The sequence below is a fragment of the Tenrec ecaudatus genome, chromosome 10 (genome assembly GCF_050624435.1).
Source record: "Tenrec ecaudatus isolate mTenEca1 chromosome 10, mTenEca1.hap1, whole genome shotgun sequence".
NCBI classification, from domain to species: Eukaryota; Metazoa; Chordata; class Mammalia; order Afrosoricida; family Tenrecidae; genus Tenrec; species Tenrec ecaudatus.
Window position 1 is genome coordinate 35,530,503 of NC_134539.1, and position 19,268 is coordinate 35,549,770.

Genomic DNA, 19,268 nt, shown 5'->3' on the forward strand with positions numbered 1-19,268 from the left:
ACTACGAAGAAGGAATAAGCTGTCCTCCTCGGAGGAATTAGCCACTGAAAACCTTACGGAGAGCATCGAAATATTGTCAGATACTAAAATCCTCACGAGTGGAAGGGGACCATTGTCAGAGAATCTGTGCCAAAAGATGAGCCCCTGAGGTCAGAAGGCACTCAGCATACGACTAAGGAAGAGCTGCCTCCTCAAACCAGAGTCGACCGTAATGGCGTGGAGCGAGCAGAGCTGGCAGGACTAACACCTTCCGGGCCTTCATTTGCTGATGGGGCATAGCTCAGGACGAGAAGAAACAGCTGCCAGCGTCTATTAAACACCAGAATTTAGAATGCACCAAGTATGAATTTAGGAGACTTGGAAGTCATCAGAAATGAGATGGAAGGCATCAAGATCAATATTCTAGGTGTTGGTGAACTGAAATGGACCAGTGTTGGCCATTTTGAATCAGAAAATCATGTGGTTGATTTGCTACACCAGCAATGAAAGAATCAAGAGGGATGGTGTCACATTCCACATTAAAAAGGGCATGCCAAGATCTATCTTGAAGTACAATATTGTCTGTGATGAGACAATGTCTGTCCACTTGAAGGGAAATCGAATCAAGGTGACTATTATTCAAATCTGGGCAACAGCCACTAAAGCTAGTGGTGCAGAAATCGAATAAGTCGGCCACCACCTTCCGTTTTAACTTGATCAAAGATGCAATCGAGATGCATTGATGATTATTGGCAATCGGAAGGCAAAATTTGGCAACAAAAGGGAGGAACAGTCATTGGAAAATAGGGTCTTAGTGATGGACAAGAAGCTGGAGATAGCATGATAGATTTGCAAGACCAACAGCTTCTTCACTGCAAATGCCTTTTCCCAACCGCACAAATGGTGACTGTGCATGCGGACTTCTCCAGATGGAATACACAGAAATCAAACTGACTGCATCTGTGGGAAGAGACACTGGATAAGCTCAGTATCAGCAGCTAAACCAGCCCAGGGGCAGACTGTGGAACAGACCATCAATTGCTCATGTGTAAGTTCAAGTTGAAGCTGAAGAAAATTGAAACAGGTCCATGAAAGCCAAAATTCAGCGTTGGGCTATCCCACCTGAATGTCAAGAACATCGCAAGAATAGATTTGACACATTGAACACTAATGACAGAAGACCTAATGAAATGTGGGATGATATCAAAAACATCCTACGTGAAGAAAGCAAAAGTTCACAACAAAAACAAGAAAGAAAGAAAAGATAAAAGTGGATGTCAAAGAGACTCTAAACCTTGCTCTCAATTGTAAAGTGTCTATGGCAAATGGAAGAAAATATGAAGTTCAAAGCTGGACAGAAAATGCCAAGACCAGCTCAAGAAGACACAGTAAACACAATGAAAAGTGCAGAGCTAGAGTTAGAAAACCAAAAGGGAAGAACATGTTCACCATATCTTAAACTCAAGGAAAAAATCAGTTACCGAGTTGAAATTTTAAAAGATTCTATGGGCAAACTAGTGAGCCCTGGTGGTGTAAGTGGTTAAGCATTGGGCTGCGATCCACATGGTCAGCAGTTCAAAACTACCAGCAGCTCTGTGGCAGAAACACTAGGTTTTCTACTCCTGTAAACAGTTACCGCCTCAGAAACCCATGGGGGGCTCCATGAGTTAGCACTCCCTTGATGGCAGTACAAGATGGGGAAAATATGGAACGGTGCAGGAAGTATCCAACGAGGATGGAAAAGAATACACAAAGCCACTGTACCAGTCGACAGCCCACCATTTCAAGAGGTGGCATGTGAGCAAGAACCACGCAATGGGACCAAAGGAAGAAGTGGAAGCTGTACTGAAACCATTAGCCAAAACCTAGGCTCCAGGAATTGATGGAATACCAACTGAACTGTTTCAACAAGCTGATGAAGTACTAAAAGCACTCATTTGGCTATGCCAGGAAATTTGAAAGATAGCTACTTGGCCACCTGACTGGAAAACCAAGTACCAAACTCACTTCCATGGATTCAGTGCTGACTCATAGTGCCTCCCTGTGGGTTTCGGAGACTGTAACTGTGTACAGGAGTAGAAAGCCCAGTCTTTCTCCCGAGGAGCTGCTGGTGGTTTCTAACTGCCAACCAACGTGAGATATTGCTCTATAACTTATACATTCTGTTAGGTCACCTTTCTTTTGAATGGGTACAAATATGGAACTCTTCTAGTCAACAGATCCATATTTGTACCCATTCCAAAGAAAGGTGACCTAATGGAAGATACAAATTATAGAACCATATCACTGATAATACATGCGAATAAAATTTTGCTGAAGATCATCCAACCATGGTTGCAGCAGTACATTGACAGGGAGCTGCTAGAAATTCAGGCTGGATTGAGAAGAGGAGGTGAGACAAGGGATATCATTACTGATGTCAGACGGATCTCGGTTGAAAGAGAATATCAGAAAGATGTTTACTAGTGGATAATAGCAAAGTATGGATAGCCTTGAGAAGAAAGAATTCCAGAACATGTCATTGTGCTCACCTGGACATGGATTAAGAGGCATGCACAGAGCAAGGGAATGCCGCATGCTTTAAAATCAGGAAAGGAGAGCATCAGGCTTGTAGCCTCCCACCATACTTAGTCTGTATGCTGACCAAATCATCAGAGAAATTGGATTATATGAAGAAGAACGCGGGGTCAGGATTGGAGGGAAGCTTATTAACTGCCTTTGATATGCAGATGACACAACCTTGCTTGCTGAAAGTGAGGAGGACTTCAAGCACTTGCTGACGAAGATCAAGAATTTCAGCCTTCAGGATGGATTATAGCTTGTGTTAGACTCAAGAAACAAATTCATAGACACTCATATGTGTATAGGAAAGAGCTGTATGTATAACAGCAATTGAGAATTGAGAAAACATCCCAGTCCAGTCCAGATCAAGTCCGTAAGTCTGATATTAGGTCATGTCCAATATCAATCTATAAAATTCCCTTCAGACTCACAAAACACATGCAATGATGCCAAATGCAGGAAGATCACAGGCCAGTGGGTGGGAAGCCTTGTGGATCCAGGGGCCTTGTAAGCATCTCAGCGCTGATAGAGGTCTCCACGTGGCTCCTCCAGCTCCCAGAGTTCTGGCTGCATCAGGGTAGCTTTACGTGGCTTCTTGTCAGAAAAGTTTCACAGGGAGTGTGTGAGTGTCTCGCCTCCAGAGAGCTATTTATCTCCTAAGCACCTCCAAATGAGGTCATCAACCTGCAACCTGATTGACAGGTAGACTCCACCCCTTCACTCCTAAGTCTCAAATTGACAACAGATTTTGTAACAGCCACACAGCTCAATGTGAAAAACAAAACGCCCCCTTCCCAGGTCCTCACAATTGGACCAATAGGTAAGATCATGATAAATGGAGAAAAGATGGAAGTTGTCAAGGAGTGCATCTTCTTGGATCCACAAACAATGCTCGTGGGAGCAGCAGTCAGGGGACCAAATGGCACATTGCATTGACTAAAGCTGCTGCCATGACCTCTTCGGTGTTGGAGACCAGGGATGTGTCTTTGAGGACTAAGGCACAGCTGACTCACAGCATGGTCTTTTCCACCGTCTCGTCTGGGTGTGGAAGTCGGGCATTGCATAAAGAAGAACACAGAGGAATCGATGCGGGAGAATGACGGTGTTGGCGGAGAATCCGGAAAGTGCAGCCAGAAGAAGGAACAAATCTGTACCGGGGCTGGTCCAGCCAGAATGGCCTTGGAGGCCGGGATGGTGAGACTCCAGTCCGCATGCTTTGGGCCTCTCGTCAGGAGAGACCAGTCCCAGGAGAAGAGCACAGAGGGGAAGCGGAACAGAGGCGAGCCTTTGACAACAAGCTGGATCGACCCAGCAGCTGGAGCAACGCTGGCACGTGAGAACACGGCGAGGAAGACACAGGCCCGACGGTGTATTGTTCTGTTGGACATAAGGTTGCTGTGGGTCACGACTAACTGGACGGCACCTAATGCCACCACCACCACCATGGTCGTGTGGGGACTGTCTTCCTGCTCCGACATCTTAGTGCGTGGTTCCCATCCTCAGGGTTACCGCATAGTCCCAGTGGCTACTGGACCTCCAGCCTGGACAGGCCGCCACCCCGGCATTTGCAGACACAGGGAAGAAGAAAGAAGGCAGAGGAACGGCCCTCCCGGATCCACGGAAGCAGCTTCCCAAAGCCCCCACGACACTCCTGCTCAGTCAATGGGCCGGCACTCTGCTGTCCGGTCACTGAGCTGCAAGGGGCTTGAGGAAGCGTGCTCTTTGGCTTGGTGAATTACTTTCCCTAATGAAACTGAAGGAAAGCAACGGAGGGAAGGAAAGCCAATGAGGCGATGGCCTGTACTCTCTCCCTACTCCGAACTCCAAGACGGAGAGGGGGCGGGGGGTGTGATTTTGAGGTGAACTGAACATTTGGCTCAGAGCCTCTCTGCTTGCGGTTTCTGCATTCACAGAGAGAGAAAGAAGTCTTGGTTCCAAACCAGGGTTTATGAATGGGACCCCTGCTTTCAGTTCCCGAGCAGAATGATCGGGACCACTGTGCTGGCTTTCATCTGCCTCTACCTGGTAAGTCGCCCGGAGACAATCCTCGTCTAGTTCATGACTAAGGTGGGGCAGGGGCTTGCGGGAGCTTCCATGCAAGAAGCCTGATATATATATATATATATTCTCCATGGAGTTGAATCTGAATCATGCGACCCTATAGGACAGAGTGGAACTGCCCCTGTGAGTTTCTGAGACTAATTAATTATGGGAGCAGCCAGCCCCATCTTTCTCCCAGAGTGGCTGGTGGTTTCAGACTGTAGCCCAACAGGTACCCACGATACAACCAGGGTTCCTGCGGGTTCCTAAGAGCTGGGTCAAACTTGCATTTCTGTCCAGCAAAGAAGAATCCTGTTTGAGCACCCGCCGCCCGCCCCCCCCCACCCCAATGTGGTCACCAAGATAACCCTTACTGGTGAAAGCAAAGCTCCGCAGAGAGCTTAGCAGGGGCCTGGCTTGGGCAAAGCGCAGAGCCTGAGAGAGGGAAACTTGGTTTGAAGGCTCAGGCAGTCTGAGAAAGCAAAACAGGTGGCAGTGCATCGAAATTCCAGTGACGTAGTCTAGACTTCCAAGCTGCCCGAAGATGACAGCGCTGGAGCCCCTCCCTCAGAGAGAAGTGAGGGAGGGTCGGTGGAGACAGCTGCCAGCAGTAACTGGAGACGCGGGGCCGGGTGCCAGGAGGCACAGTGGCAGGGCGGCAGGAGGCGAGGTGGCAGGGTGGTAAGATGTATGGAAAGATGGGCAAGCATCCGCTGGGTACAGGTATGCCCAAGATGTGGAGCAGTAAGTAGCAGATTAAAACCAGAATCCTCCTTAAACCATCTCTTGCTCCAAGTAAGCCCTGCATTTCACTCTGGTTCATTGGTGTTCTGAGAGTCCCTTGAGAATTTGCCGGGTCGGCTCCCGTGCGTGGGGCGACGATCTCCTACAGCGCACAGTGCCGACCGCCGTGGAGAGGCCGGCTGCTGAACCGCTGGGGGGTGCTCACAAACCAAGCGGGGCTCGGGGGGACCCTTTGAACCCTGTGCTTCGTGTCCCCAGTTCATCGTCATTGAGTTCTGCGTATTTGTGCATGTGAGAGATGAGTTGGATCTATTTGAAGGCAAACTGGACAGCCACATCCGCCCCCCGAACGACACAGGGACTCTGACCCCCGTCATCCTGCAGGTGAAAGAGCTCATCAGTGTGGCCAAAGGTAAAAACCGATTCAAAAGCCTTATTCGTCTTTTGATCGCGGGGTTATAAGAGTTCTTTATGTACTCGTCCCTTCGCAGATATGTGATAGGCAAATATTTTCTCCCGTTCTGTGGGCTGTCTTTCCATTTCTTTCCACATTTTGCCGTTTCCCGTGTATAAGGATTGCACTTCCTTCTTACATTTATTCCTAAGTATTGTATTGCTTTTAGGTTTTTCTCATGTTAAATGTACATTGGAGGACATTGGCCAGTTCAACCCCTTTTAAGTATACCATTCAATGGCATCGATCACCGCCCAGTGCGGATAACCATCACCACACTCCGTTTCTAAGTGCTGGCCGGCAGCCCACCCAGAAACCCAGCACCCAATGAGCAACAATTCCCCCTTGTAACCACGGACACACGTGTCTGTGCCTGCACTTGCCCTTCCTGCATATTGTACCTCGGCTAGATTGTGCAGTGTCTGTCACTGGGGCCGGGGGGAATGACTTGTTTCTCTCCACGCCTGCTCACGTTTCCTCCACGTACGCATCTGAGCTTCATTTCTCCGTGTGCTCCACTGGGCACACACGGCATCTGATTTATCCATTCATCTGTCCGTGGACACCTGGGCGTTTTCTCCCTTATGCTATTGGGCAGAGTGCTGCGGTGAATATCGGGGGCTCCACCATTTGCCTGAATTCCTGCTGTGGGTCTTCAGGGGCTCTTCCTCGGAGTGGAATTGCGGGGCACGTGGAAACTCTCTGTGGACCCTTCTGCGGAACCACCACGCTGCCTTCCTTAGGAGCGGCTGTTTCGCTTCAGTGCTGGTGACCGTTAGCGCCAGTGATTCTATTTGGCTCCCTTTCCCATCACTTATGTAACTCTTTATTGATTTCCTCACGTTGGTCACGCGGACATTCTGCCCAGACCTTTCTGACGGGGGAAGTGTTTCCAAAACAGTATTTCTGCTTTGCTTGCTGAGGCCTCTCGTTTTGCCTCTTCTATTTCAGGAGTCTGGGTGGTGACTATTTTGCCTGCCTCCCTCACGTGTGTGAACTACCTGTTCCACATTTTGGCCTGTTACAGGTAAGCGGGCTCTTAGGGTCTTTGGTGGGTCTGCAGCATCAGCCAGGTGCTGTGAGTGGTGCCGGCAGAGCGCAGGCCAGGGAAGATGCACGTGGTCTGTTGCTAGGCTGCTATTGGGTGCTGTCCAGTTGGTTCCGACCCACAGTGACCCAGTGTACCACAGGAGGAAGCACTACGCCATCTTGTGTCTTTTGCTCTTGTGTCTGAGCCCATTGGTGCAGGCACTGCGTCAATCCATCTTGTGGATCGTCTTCCTTGACACGGTCTCGGGCCAACAAAATCTATCTTCTAGGGACCACAAAACGTATTGATAAGAACAAAAAAATAATAACCTACTGGGTGGCGTTTTTCTATGACCTAGACACTATTATTAGCATCTTCATTTGATTTTCACCATAACCCTGAGGGATACGTGTGATTATTTCCATGTTGACACCTGAGGAAGAAGAGACTCAACCCAGTAATACGGCTTGTCCAAGCAGTTAGCAGAAGGGCAAGTCTCCCTGGCCCCAGAGACCTTGCTATTTTCTGTGCACACCAAGCCTCTCTCTGGGGTGTCAAGATCTGCCACTACAAGCTCTAGTCATGGACATTGAAAACAAATTGGAAAAATACTGGAGATATAAACGCTGAAGACATAAAAGCAGGTGCAAATGGGAAGACAGTCTCCAGAAACATCAGACTTGCGTGGGGCCGAGGATGGGACTCCAGCCTGGGGATGGGAGGCAGTTGGTTTGTTAGGGGGTGGGATTGTAAGGAATGTGTTCCCTCTTTCCCTTTGCATTGGCATAAAGGGGCCACAGTAGCATTATCTTTAGGTGCTTGGCTGCCAGCCAAAAGGCTGGCAGTTTGAAAACACCCCCATCCCCCCACCCCAGCTGCTCTGCAGATGAAAGGCCTGGCTATTTATTCCCATGCAGATGACAGCCAGAAAACCCCATGGGAGAGTTCCACGTGCTACATGGATTCGCTGTCAATCAAAAGCCCCCAGATGGTCCATGGTAGAAACGTAGAAGGTGTGCTGGCAATCACGTTGGCTTTCTGCTCCGACACCTCGTTGCCCAGTAACGTACTTATTGCAGGAAATTAGAAAGCATAAACAAGAGAACGAAGAATATCATTCCTGCCTACCTGGTCAGATTCAATCCCATCACTTTCATGAGAAGATAATCTAACAAAGTGGCATTGAAGTCACCGGATTAAGGTTTCTGAAGGCAATCAGAAGTCTGAGCGTCCATGAGCGGCAGTCCACCCTAGGCCTCGCTGTAGATGTGGCTTGAACTCTGATTCTGCACAAGGAGCCGGGGGACTAACATGACTCACACCCCTCTTCTCCCCAGAAAGCACATCAAGAGGCTGTGGTCTGGAAACAAACACTTCCTTCCCGTGAAGCTACACAGCCCGTCCTCCTCCGAGAGCGTGGTAAGTCTGCAGAGGCCTCTGGAGACAGCAGTGGGCCAGGGTCAGGCAGTGCTGGGGGGCAGAGCCTCCAGCTGGGAATCCAGAGTCCTCCATTCCAGCCCAGGGGCTGCGCTGTGAGTCAGGCCAAGCCCTTCCCCCTCTGGCTCTGGTTCCCTGTCTGCCTTCCCCGCTTCTCTGGGGTCGGTGGGTGAAATGCAGAACGTGGGTTAGAAATCGCGAGGGTCTGGGCCCTTCTGAGATTCCCTTTCCTTCTTCTCTGCTGCTTCCGTTTCATTTTCACTGCCGTGAAAGCAGACGTGGCCCCACACATGCTCTCCCAGCCGTTCCTACAGAAACAGTGAAGGTGACCATTCCCACACTCCTCTCCCAAGTCTCATTCCACCGCCCGTAACCCGAACTCTCTTCTCTTTCTTAAATCTCAGGTGGCCATAGCAAGGTATTCTGGGTGGCAAATAGCCTATATCCTGTGGGGTAAGTGCCACTACCGGACCCAGTCCGTCCTCACACAGCCCTGGGCTCCTGGCAGGGAGGACAGGAGTGTCCCACGCAGCCCTGGCCGCTGCCTTCTTGGAGACCTCAGAATGGAGGGAGGTGGGCGCTTCAGAAGGGTTATGGAAAAACAGGATTCAAGAATAGTGGAGTTTTCCCACCAACCTCTTTTTGAAAGCCTCATCTGTCCTGACCCCCCAGGGGCCCTCTAAACTCCGGTGGTGGTGACACAGAGGAGGAAATGCTGGCCCACACCCAGGGCAGGGCCCGGTGCTCGCCCGAGGCATTGATCTTAGCGGTGACTGAGTAAAGTTCAGAGGAAGATAGGGGGCATGTGCCAGGTAGAAGCAGTGCCCTCACCAAGCATGCCAGGCCATGGGGGGGGGGAGTGTGTGTGTGGGGGGGGGGAGGCCATCGGGGTGTGTGTGTGTGTGTGTGTGTGTGTGCAGGGCCTCAATCGACCAGCACTCTCTCCTCCTCAGGCTACCTCATCATCCACGTGATGCAGAGCCTGTTTGGCATGGTGTTCATGTACAGCCTGGTGCTGCCCATCACCCACAGCCGGGGCCTGGAGGTGCTGCAAGGCCTGGGCATCGGGATGTGAGTGCAGGAGGCTCGAGAGGAGGGGACCTGGGGGCCCCTGAGGTCACGCTCCAGAAAGCGCCCTTTCCCAGCTGGGCTCTTCGCAATCCCTGGGCCCCAGTCTTGGCTCTGACCAGGAACAGTTTATCAGAACTCTCCCCGGAAAGGGAAGCTCACAGTTCACGAGACACTTCTTCACCCAGTGTCCTCCCCACCCAAAGGTCCGTTTTACAGCTGGGCCGGAGAAGGGGGGAGAGGGGGCGTGAAATACAAGGCAGGGCTCTGGTCTGGGATCAGACACTGACTTGCTGTGTGACATTAGGGTATAAGTGAGGCTCACTTCACCATGAAGCACATGCCAGTCACCTATTCTCTTAACTACCCGGTGGGGCTGGCCCTGGGAGCCTCCGCTCACAGGCGAGAGGGAGAAGAGACACGGAGCTGCTCAGCACTTTGTCCCAGGAAGGGAAAGAGCCAGGATTTGGAGGCAGGCGGCCTCACACCTCTCTCTAACCATTACTCCACACTGCCACTCAGGAGAGGCCAGCATGGGGCGCAGTGATTTCCGGGGCTGCTGGGGAAAGGAGGGGTCCCCAATACATCATCACAGGTCTGGTAGGCACAACTGTGCGGCGATAATAAGTGAAGATCATAGTGAAGCCATCGAGAGCATGAGAGCTAGAAGTCATGGAGTCAGACACAATTCATGGTAGCATGCTCACCTCAGCCCCGCTCGGTGGTCCTCGTGGGGAGCACCCGAGAGCGAGAGCAGGAGAGCAACTTTATTGCTAACCAAGGGTTATAACTACTTAGGGGGGCGTGATTACAGGTAACCACACGTCACAGGAAGGGGCAGGACAACAGACATACACACCATAGGAAGGGATGTTCCATAGGTATAAGCGTGACTGGAAGGGGATGAGCTAGGGGTGTGCCCATAGGAAGGGTGGGGGGACTAGAGGGATACATGCGACAAGTTGGACAGACCCTAGATTCATGATGGTGGCCTAACCTTGGATGGGCTTGACCTCTCAGGGGTCTCCTACAAGGAAACAGTCAACTACTATCCTTACCAGAAGGGAGTGGGCCCTACTTATTGTGGGATGAACAGTGGTAACTGCTTGCTCTGGATGGCTGATAACCCTTAGGGAGAATAACCCCTGACCTACTTCTGTTGACCTCCAAGTGTATAGTCATCTGCCACGTGTAGCAAGCAGCTAGTTTGCCATATATTTGGGGGAGACAACTTGGGAGAAATCTTTCTGTTTCCCACCTGTCCCCCCTTGCTTTGAGCTCCTCTACCACCACCCCCAACCCCCCACAACCTCCAGTGCTCACCTTGTCTTAAGCCAGCTAGCTGCTCTGCCCATCTCTTCTGGCTGTCTTGGGCACTTCTGAAAACCTCGTCCCCTCCTGCCACCCTAGGCCCCAGGGGTGGTTATCTGGAGCCAGAGGGCCTGACCGCGTGGCCATGGGAAAATCACCTGCCTCAGGGGCCTCTGCTCCTCTCCTGGATCGCAGTGTGCTGTGCGGGGAGCAGTAATGGCCAGAGCCTAGGTTCCTGCTGGTATGCTGGGTGGGTGGCATCTCTCTCCTCAGGGCCACCCCCAGGCGACAGGGCCCTCAGGATAGCCCTGCCCTGTTTTTCAGCCTCACCATCGCCATCATCGTGGGTATCATGGTCCTGCAAGTGTGGATCGCTGCCAGCTTCTTCCTGCAGCCGAAGATGGCCCCAACGGACAAGCAGAAGCCCCTGGCGCTCAACAACAGGTGGGAGGGCTGAGGGACGGGGTACTGCAGGCTCTCTGGGACGGGGTGTGTCTCAAAGTGCCTGGGTTCAACTTCTGACTCCACCACTTACCTGTGTGACCTTGGATGACCTCACCAAACATCTATGGACCTATTTCCCCAATTTACAAAGAAAAGCACATACATCAAAGGTGTGTTAGGAGGAGAATTACACATGAAAGGGACTTCAAGCCTGTGTAGGCTGGGCAGTGGGGGGGTGGGAGGGAGAGGGGAGGGGAGGGCAGCATCCCTGTGGTGCCTGCCTTTCAGAAGCTGTCAGCCCTGGAGTAGAGCCCAGAGGAGAATTCCCAGAGAGGAAGTGTGGACAGTGGACAGGGAGGGACATGAAAGGTGGCAGGGAAGAGGCCGAAGGAACCAAACAAATTCAAACCAGATTCAGATCTGGGGCCGCATCGGGGGGACCCCCATGGGACTGAACGCACTTGCCCCGTGGGGCTTCCTTGGCTGTCGTTTTCCCGTCCCACCACACAGGGCCAGGATTTCCTCCCCTCCATGCCCCTGGTGTATTCGACTGTCCACCGGTCGGAGTTGCGTGGAAACTTCTGTGGTGTCCGTGGGCAGCTGGGGGGGGGGTGACCGATTCTGTTGCAGGTGGAGCAGGGGCAGCTGCTCAAGGAGAATGTCAGTGGGGTTTTTTCGGGGAGGGGTCTTGCTGGGAAGGGGGCAACCACGGGGTAGAAGCTGGAAAGAGACAAGGAAAAGATGTCTCCGAGAAGAGTGCGTAAACCAACGTGGTGCCGGACAGTGGGTCAGCAGCAGGGAGAGGGGCACAAGTGGCAGGGCCAGACACAGGGCCTGTAATATCAGGATGGGCCCTTGAGACTTTCTTCTGAAGCCAGCAGGGAACCACTGTGGGGAGGTTCACACCGCCGTCTGGGCTGGAGGCGGGTCACTATGGGACCAGACGCAGCCACAAAGCCAGTGGCAGCCACGGGAGGTTTCTTGTACTGTTGTTAAGTTCTGACCCCTATATACAACCCCTATATGCACAACAGAAGGACACACTGCCGGGCCCTGCGCTGCCCTCCCAGTGGTTCCTCTGCCTGAGCCCGTTTTGGCAACCACTGTGTCACTCCATCTCCTGGAGGGCCCGTCACCCTCTTTTCTTCTATAGGAAACCTCAACATCCCCAAACCATGTGGAATAGTTCCAGCCCCAACTCCCCCTTGGGCTGCACCCTGCACTGCAGCCGAGCACACCCCTCCCCCATCTCCCCCAGTGCCCTGGAGTAGGTGCCAGCTTACAACCCAAGGTCACCAAGCTAGGTGGCTCCGGGGGCCTTCCTGCCTAACCGCCTTGCCTCTCTGAAAGGGCACTGCCCTGGGGCTGGCTTCTGTCTGCAGGAAAGCATTCCACAACTTCAACTACTTCCTGTTCTTCTACAACGTACTGCTGGGGCTGGGCGCGTGCCTCTCCCGGCTGCTCACCAGCTGCATCCTGGGCACGTGGCTGATTGCCCGCATCGACAGGACCATCATGCAGAAAGGCTACGAGAGAGCAGACATGGGTAGGTGCCCGACCCTAGTGGCCCCTCCTCTGGGCAGGGCTGCTGTCGTCAACCGGGCGCCGTAAGTTGGGCCCTGCTCCATGGCGTACATCTTTCCAGGGTGCAGGAAAAAACACGCTCAGCCCAAGGCTGGGATCCAAACCACCCTGCCAAGCACTTTTGACGGCCCTCTGGGCTCCAGCGGCGGGCAGTGAGAGGCTGTCCAAATCCTTGAGCGGACGCCTGAAAGAAAACAAAAGCGATTCTGGGTCTGGGTGGGGGGAACCACATACAGCTGCTCCAAAGTTCCCAGGGCTGATGCTTCAGAAGTTCACCCCCAGGTCGTCCTCCTAGGTCCCTTTGGGTGGGTTCAAACTGCCAACCTTTCAGCAGGAAAACAGCCTCTAACAAGCGAAGGGCCAGTAGGCGCAATTGTATGAGGATCATATATAAAAATTATGGTAAAGTCGTCGAGGATATTAAAGATAGGAGAGAGAGTAAAATAAAGGAGTCAGACACATTTTATGACAGCGTGCTCACCTCCACCCCTCTTGATGGTGCACGTGGAGCTGGGAGAAGGGACAGCCCCTTTGCTGTCTTGGGACATTTATAGGTAGCCATCAGACACGCATATTCAGTAGTTACATGTGTCACAAGGTGAGTGGTAGGTAACTGCATTAAGGTTCCTGAGCTCACAGGTGCGGAACCTAATACCGGGGGAAGGAATGGGGGGGGGGGGAGTGGTTGACAGCAAAAGGATGTCTGCTTCCATAGGGAGATAAAGCCAGCCAGGTGCTCACATTAAGGCAGCACAGCTGTTAGGGGAGAATCTGTGGGAACGATATTTAAAGCAGGACAATGTGCTTGGACTTTATCTCTAACTTACCAAAGTGGAGTCTTTCCCACCGTGGAATGCTAGCTTTCCAGATTTCCTCTAAGTTAGAGACTATAGTCCTCGTCGTACTTCAGTACTTCAGAGTTAGTTTCCCACAGCCAGCAGCTGAGCGCTTAACCATGTGTGCCACTCAGAGACTCCAAACGAGGAACTGGCTGCTTGGCAGCATGGACACACCGAGAATGAACGCCTCAGAATCGCCGGGGTCCCGGGTCGGAAGTGTGTTCAGTGAAGGATATGGTCCCCCAGGCACCTCGAGGGAGCAGCATCCTGTTGGTGCCCCTTTGTGGCCCACACCCATCCCTTCCCTCATCCGCCCTGGGTGCAGAGCCCGAGCTCCAGGTGTTACGGAGAAGGGTGGGATCGGAACGCTGCCTGCTCTTCTTTGCACCTTGTTTTGACCCAAAGAAAGACCAGGAAGACCTGCCCTGCGGGCCCTGAGGTCCTCTCTGCCTTCCAGGTTTCAGCACGTGGATCGGCATGCTCTACGTGGATCATTACCACACCAACCCTGTGCTGGTCAGCTTCTGTCACATCCTGATAACCGGCCACCGGGAGAGGACGCTGCAGCGGGCCATCAAATGCTGTTACCTCAACCAGTCGGCAGGTAACTTCTACTGTTGGCATCTGCACTGGGGTCAGACAGCGGGAACTCACTACCCGAGGCCAGAGTGGTGGGGCAGCAGGGGTGGGGAGCCAAGGTATGCCCTCCATCCCACCTTCCCTACCCTACCCCCAACCCCTTGGGAGCACAGGAGGCGTGGCTCCTGGGGCCGGCCTGGTTGTGAGACCCACTCAGGCCCTGTGTCCTTGTCCTGCTCACTGGGCTCTTCTCTTGTTGCTGGAATGGAACCGTGGTTCTGCTAGCGGAGACCGCCCACACCGCTGGCCCAGGTCCCCTACCCATAACCCAAGCCACGTACCAGATGCCCTTCCAGCTGGGGCTCAAGTGTGTTTGTGTGGCCCTGATGCTCTCTTCATGGGTGGCTGCCACCGCCCCACCCCCCGCCTCCTCAGGTCTCTGCCCCTCCCAGTGCCACGACTATGTTCTGCCTGCTGTGGGGACACCAACCTGCCAGCTGGGCCTCGGTCTGTGGACACTCACCCGGACTGTCTTTTGTCTGCCAACACTGCAGGCGCACAGCTCTGCCGGGCGGGGCCCCCTCATGACCCACGGGGAGGTTGGGGGACAAGGGACCTGGCCCATATCTCTAGGAGTTCTCGCCAGCCCAGCGCATTCTGCCAGCTCTACCTTCACCCATCTGCTCTAGGTCCCCGGGTGTCGGCTCGGTCCAGGACCAGGTGGCTCCTGCTGCAGACTCTCATCAACAACCCCAGTCTCGTCCAGCTCAGAAAAGCCCAAGGGTGCAGTGGCCGAGCGTGTGCCCAGATGCTGTGGCCATCCTCTGAGAGCTGACCCTGGCCCTGGCACCTGCTCCTGGGCCAGGCCAGCTCCTCTGGAAGACAGTCAGGGTGATGGGCAGCTGTCCCTGCAGAGGTGGGATGGCACTCACACTGAGTGTGCAGGTGACCGAAGTGCCAGCCAACTGTGGGGGGTGGGCCACCTGAATTCTCCATGGACCAGATCACCCTCTTGGTTTAAAACAAAGAGAAAGACAAAAAAAAAGGACCGAAAACCAAAGAAAAGTTCTGTTGAACAAGTTTTACCCAATAGCGCTTCCACTGTCTATGGTGCAGACTTGGTCTTGGGACTTGGACAAAGACCCTGTGTTAGTTCCAGTTGACCAGAGAAACAAATCCAGAGACATTCAGACAGGTGTCAGAGAGAACTTTATATCAAGAAGTAATTATGCATCAATAAAACACCCGAGTCCAGATCAAGTCCATAAAGTTTGATCTTAGCCCTTATGTCCAATATTAGCCCATGAATTCTTCAGACTCACGCAGCACATGCAATGATGACAAATGCATGAAGATCACAGGCTAGTGGGTGGGAAGTTCTGTGGGTCCAGTGGCGGTGGAAGCATCTCCAGGGCCCTGGCTGCCATCAGCGGTGTGGCTCCATGTGGCTCGTCAACAGGAGGTGAAGCACCAGGGAGGAAGAGAGGAAGTCCCAGAATCCTCATGAGAAGGCCACGCCCACAGAGGCCTCACCAGGCTGTGACCTGATGGACAGGCTAGACTTCACCTCTTCGTTCTGATTATCAAGTGGACATGAAATTGTGTCCCAACCACAGAGCCCTCGAGTGTGACTCCCCCACAGAAGGTTGTGTTACGGGAGAGGGAAGTCTATGTTCTCCATCAGGAGTCAGACTGCAGCTTTCTCTGACCCTCCTGGGGCCTTCATCTGAGCAAGGTCCTGCTGGCGTCCTCTCTGGGCACTGGCGCTGGGGAGAAGAGGATGCCTATGACAGCTGTGCCAGCCGCAGTCTGATAGGAAGGGTGAGCAGACTCAACCCAAGCCCACACATTGATCCCTGAGTGGGGGGTGGGGGGGGGAGGGTGCGGGACAGGGGCAGACCCGGATTCCAGGGCAAACTGTGCGGGGTCTCTAGCCTTGGTGAGGTGGCCAGGAAAGCTGCCTGGCTGAGAGGGGCAGAGAGAGAAGTCCCTGCAGGTGGCAGGAGGGTAAGCCTTTGCAAGTGTGAGGGGACAGGGTGTGGGGGGCTGGGTAGGATCAAATGCCATGCTGTGGAAGTCTGGTCTTTTCTCTTTGCCAGGGAAAATACCCTGTAGGGCAGAGTTTGCAAAGCTGTCAACCTGACAAGAGCAACATCGGTGGCACGGAGGTTAAGCATTCGGTGGTTCAAACCCACCAGCCACCCCACAGGGGAGAGATGAGGCCATCAGCCCCGGTAGGGCCATCGCCTTGGAAACCAATGGGCCATTTCAGGCTTCGCTTGCCATGGGCATGCTCGGCCTGGACCACCATCACAGGCTTCTATGCCGACCTACGGCCTCGCCGTGAGTGGGAATCCGCTCAGCAGCAATAGGTTTGTTCTGGTTTGTCATCTTTATGGAAGCAGGCTGCCTCCTGCCCTCTTTCCTCCAAGGAACGGTTGGTGGGCTCAAACCAGTGACCTTCTGCTTAGCAGCCCAGGGCCCAGCCACTGCACCACCAGGGCCTCCTCTTTGCAGAGGGGAACCAATCCTTGGGTTCAAGCACACGGATTCTGATGGCAAATCATCCTGGAGTCTGTCCAAAGGCAGGAGCCATCCAACAGGGCCCAGAGAAATCTGTCCCAGAGCCACTGAAGCAGGTGCAGTCCCTACTGCTGAACACTTAGCACAACACGCCCATCCTGTTGCTGGGTAGGTTCGCCTCTTTAAGCATCATTGCTGCAGCGGACCTTAGTCCCCCTGCTTTAATAAGGAGCTACTGCCGCTGGGCTGGGGTCAGGGGTCCATCCTCTCTCTGTCTGTTTCCTCCACTGGGAGGTTGTCCTCCTTTGCTGGTTTCCTACAAGTTGGAATGCCCCAGGACTGACTGCATCTCACTGCCCGAGGTTTTCTAGTTACCTCCCTTACTTTTCTATACCACGTGGATGCTGTTGACCTCCAAATTACCTACCTCCTGTGCAACTCTCTCCTGAGGTTAACGACTCAGACATCCAAGTCCCTACATGACATCCCCATTCTGATGTCTAATTGGGTCTCCAAACTTATTTGCCTGGACAATATCTTGGTATTTTCGCTCTTTCTACACACACACACACACACACACACACACACACACACACAATCTACCACTTGCTCAAACCAGTCACCTTAAATTCTCCTCTGCCCCTCACCCCTGATGCTCAAGCCAGCGGTTTTGTTGGCTTTGCCACGAAAACTGATCTCAAACCCATCCTTTCATCCTTTCCCTCCATCCCCATTGTCAATTCTAATCCAAGCCAATCATCTCTTCTGTCGACCAATGGAGCCTCACAGTGTCTGCACTGTGGTCTCTTAAGGATACTCTGAACAGCTGCCTTTCTCTGGTCTCCGAACTGCTGCATTCTGAACCTTCTAGAATCCATTCCCCCACAGCAGCCTTTCTGAGCGTAAAAAATGATCAACTTAAGTTACACTCCTACTTAACACTCTCCACTGGAGGCCTGTTTCTCCCTGAATAAAACCCCCAAAGCTAGCTTTTCATCCCTACCTACCGTTCACCAGTGGTAGGCCTTAGTCTTCCTTAAAAATTCACATGTCTCCGTGTCTGGGTCTCTGTGTGTAGAAGGCACTTCTAAACAGCTAGAAACCAAGTTAGAAATGTTTGTAAAATGTTGACTTGGGAAAAAAAATCATTTATCAGACCTGGGTGGGGGGGAACGAAGAGCTTTGAAGACGTGCTTTGGAAGCTCACAATGACAGATTCATCCCACGAGCTAATATCCCACGGTGAAATATGCTCTTGAGCCAACGTTTATGATCAGCAACATTGGATGGAAAACCAATTTTCCTCACCCCTTCGCTTCCGAATGAGGAAGGAGGGCAGAATTATGGCAGGGCACTGAACCATGACTTTGGGGGCCCAGTCCTTGCTGGAGCCTGTGGATGTAGGGCAGGCTACGGTGAGGATGCCTCCTGGATGAGCTGGACACCCCAGGGCAAGGGGAGGTGGCGAAGGGAGAAGGAAGGCCCTCGATAGCTCTCATATCACCAGAACCTACCTCTAGGCCCCCTCTTTTCTGCCCTCAGAGACTCAGAGAACTGCTGTGTTGATGACACAAAGGTGGTTTTCCTGCAGGCTGCAGTGCTGGCTCTGGTCACCAGGGGGAGACAGCCACTCCCACACTGCAAGAGCTGCACCCTGAGCCAGAGTCATCCCAAGGCGGTTCTGGGGTCCCTGGACTCAGACCCTGTTATTGGCACCCATCTTCACTGCCTGCGCTGGTCAGAGGACCCGGAGGTATCTCCAAGAGCACACCACTCATTTGGCAAACATACCCTGAGCACTTACCCTGGGAGAAGTGCTAAAGCCACCAAGGTGGCCCCCTCCACACTGGGAAGCCAACATCTCCATGCCTGTGCAGGAGCCAAAAGGATGTGAAAAGAAAGGGCAGAGGTAGAGAGAAAATGAGGGCGGCAGGGTGCCAAGAAGGGCTGGACTGGCTGGAGCAAGGCTGAGAGGTCAGAGGGGGAAAGCAGGTGCCTTTCTGACACGGGGCCTGTATCAGTCATGGACTGGATGCCCCGACACCACCCCCACGTGGAGCTTTCTTTCTGTGCACAGCCTAGCCGGGCGCCTTGGCTTCCTGGTCTGCTTGCCAGTTCACGGGCAACTGGCAGGAATGTTTGGGAGCAGTTGGGCCGAGTGCTTCAGTGCCTGTTGGCCAGGCCTGGCTCTCCACAGGGCAGCTCACACCACGCTTCCCCACCCCAAGGATGGGAGGGTCTGAGAAGGGGAGGGGTGCAGGGGAAGACGAGATGCCAGAGAACAGAGGGGGCAGGATGGAGGAGACAGACTTTATAGCCAGACATCGGCAGTAATGTCCCATCATGGTCATACTCTTACTGGTTCTAAGCGAGCCTCCCACCACCAAGTGCAGCCCACACTCTGCGGGGGCAGGGGGTGGAGGGAAGGTTCCCAGAAGAATGTGAACACCAGAGGTTAGGGAGCCTTGGGAGCTGTGGTGTGGGCCACCCAGCCCGTGAGCCCAGATGGGGCTTTTTCATCTGACTCTCCGCTGAGGGGTTTCTATCAGCCTCCTCGTGGCACAGCCCAGGGCAGGAGGCCAGCAGGGGAGGTGGGGCACTAAGAACACACCCCTAGAACACTGCCCTGCTTCCAGGTGAGCTCCATGCTGCTTGCCACCCCTTCTGGTAGACT

At 53.2% G+C, this 19,268-nt stretch overlaps 1 protein-coding gene across 1 annotated transcript in view; it reads left to right on the forward strand.

Annotated features, from left to right (window-relative positions):
- LOC142458482 (stimulated by retinoic acid gene 6 protein-like) overlaps positions 1–14,906 on the forward strand; it is a 32,132-nt gene extending 17,226 nt beyond the window's left edge. The window contains exons 9-18 of the mRNA XM_075559506.1: positions 4,455–4,566; positions 5,584–5,737; positions 6,731–6,806; positions 8,147–8,228; positions 8,651–8,699; positions 9,200–9,317; positions 10,950–11,069; positions 12,452–12,615; positions 13,950–14,096; positions 14,761–14,906. Of these exons, the coding sequence (XP_075415621.1) occupies positions 4,455–4,566; positions 5,584–5,737; positions 6,731–6,806; positions 8,147–8,228; positions 8,651–8,699; positions 9,200–9,317; positions 10,950–11,069; positions 12,452–12,615; positions 13,950–14,096; positions 14,761–14,906 (1,168 nt within the window). The remainder of the gene's footprint in view (positions 1–4,454; positions 4,567–5,583; positions 5,738–6,730; positions 6,807–8,146; positions 8,229–8,650; positions 8,700–9,199; positions 9,318–10,949; positions 11,070–12,451; positions 12,616–13,949; positions 14,097–14,760) is intronic.
- Positions 14,907–19,268: the final 4,362 nt, after the last annotated feature.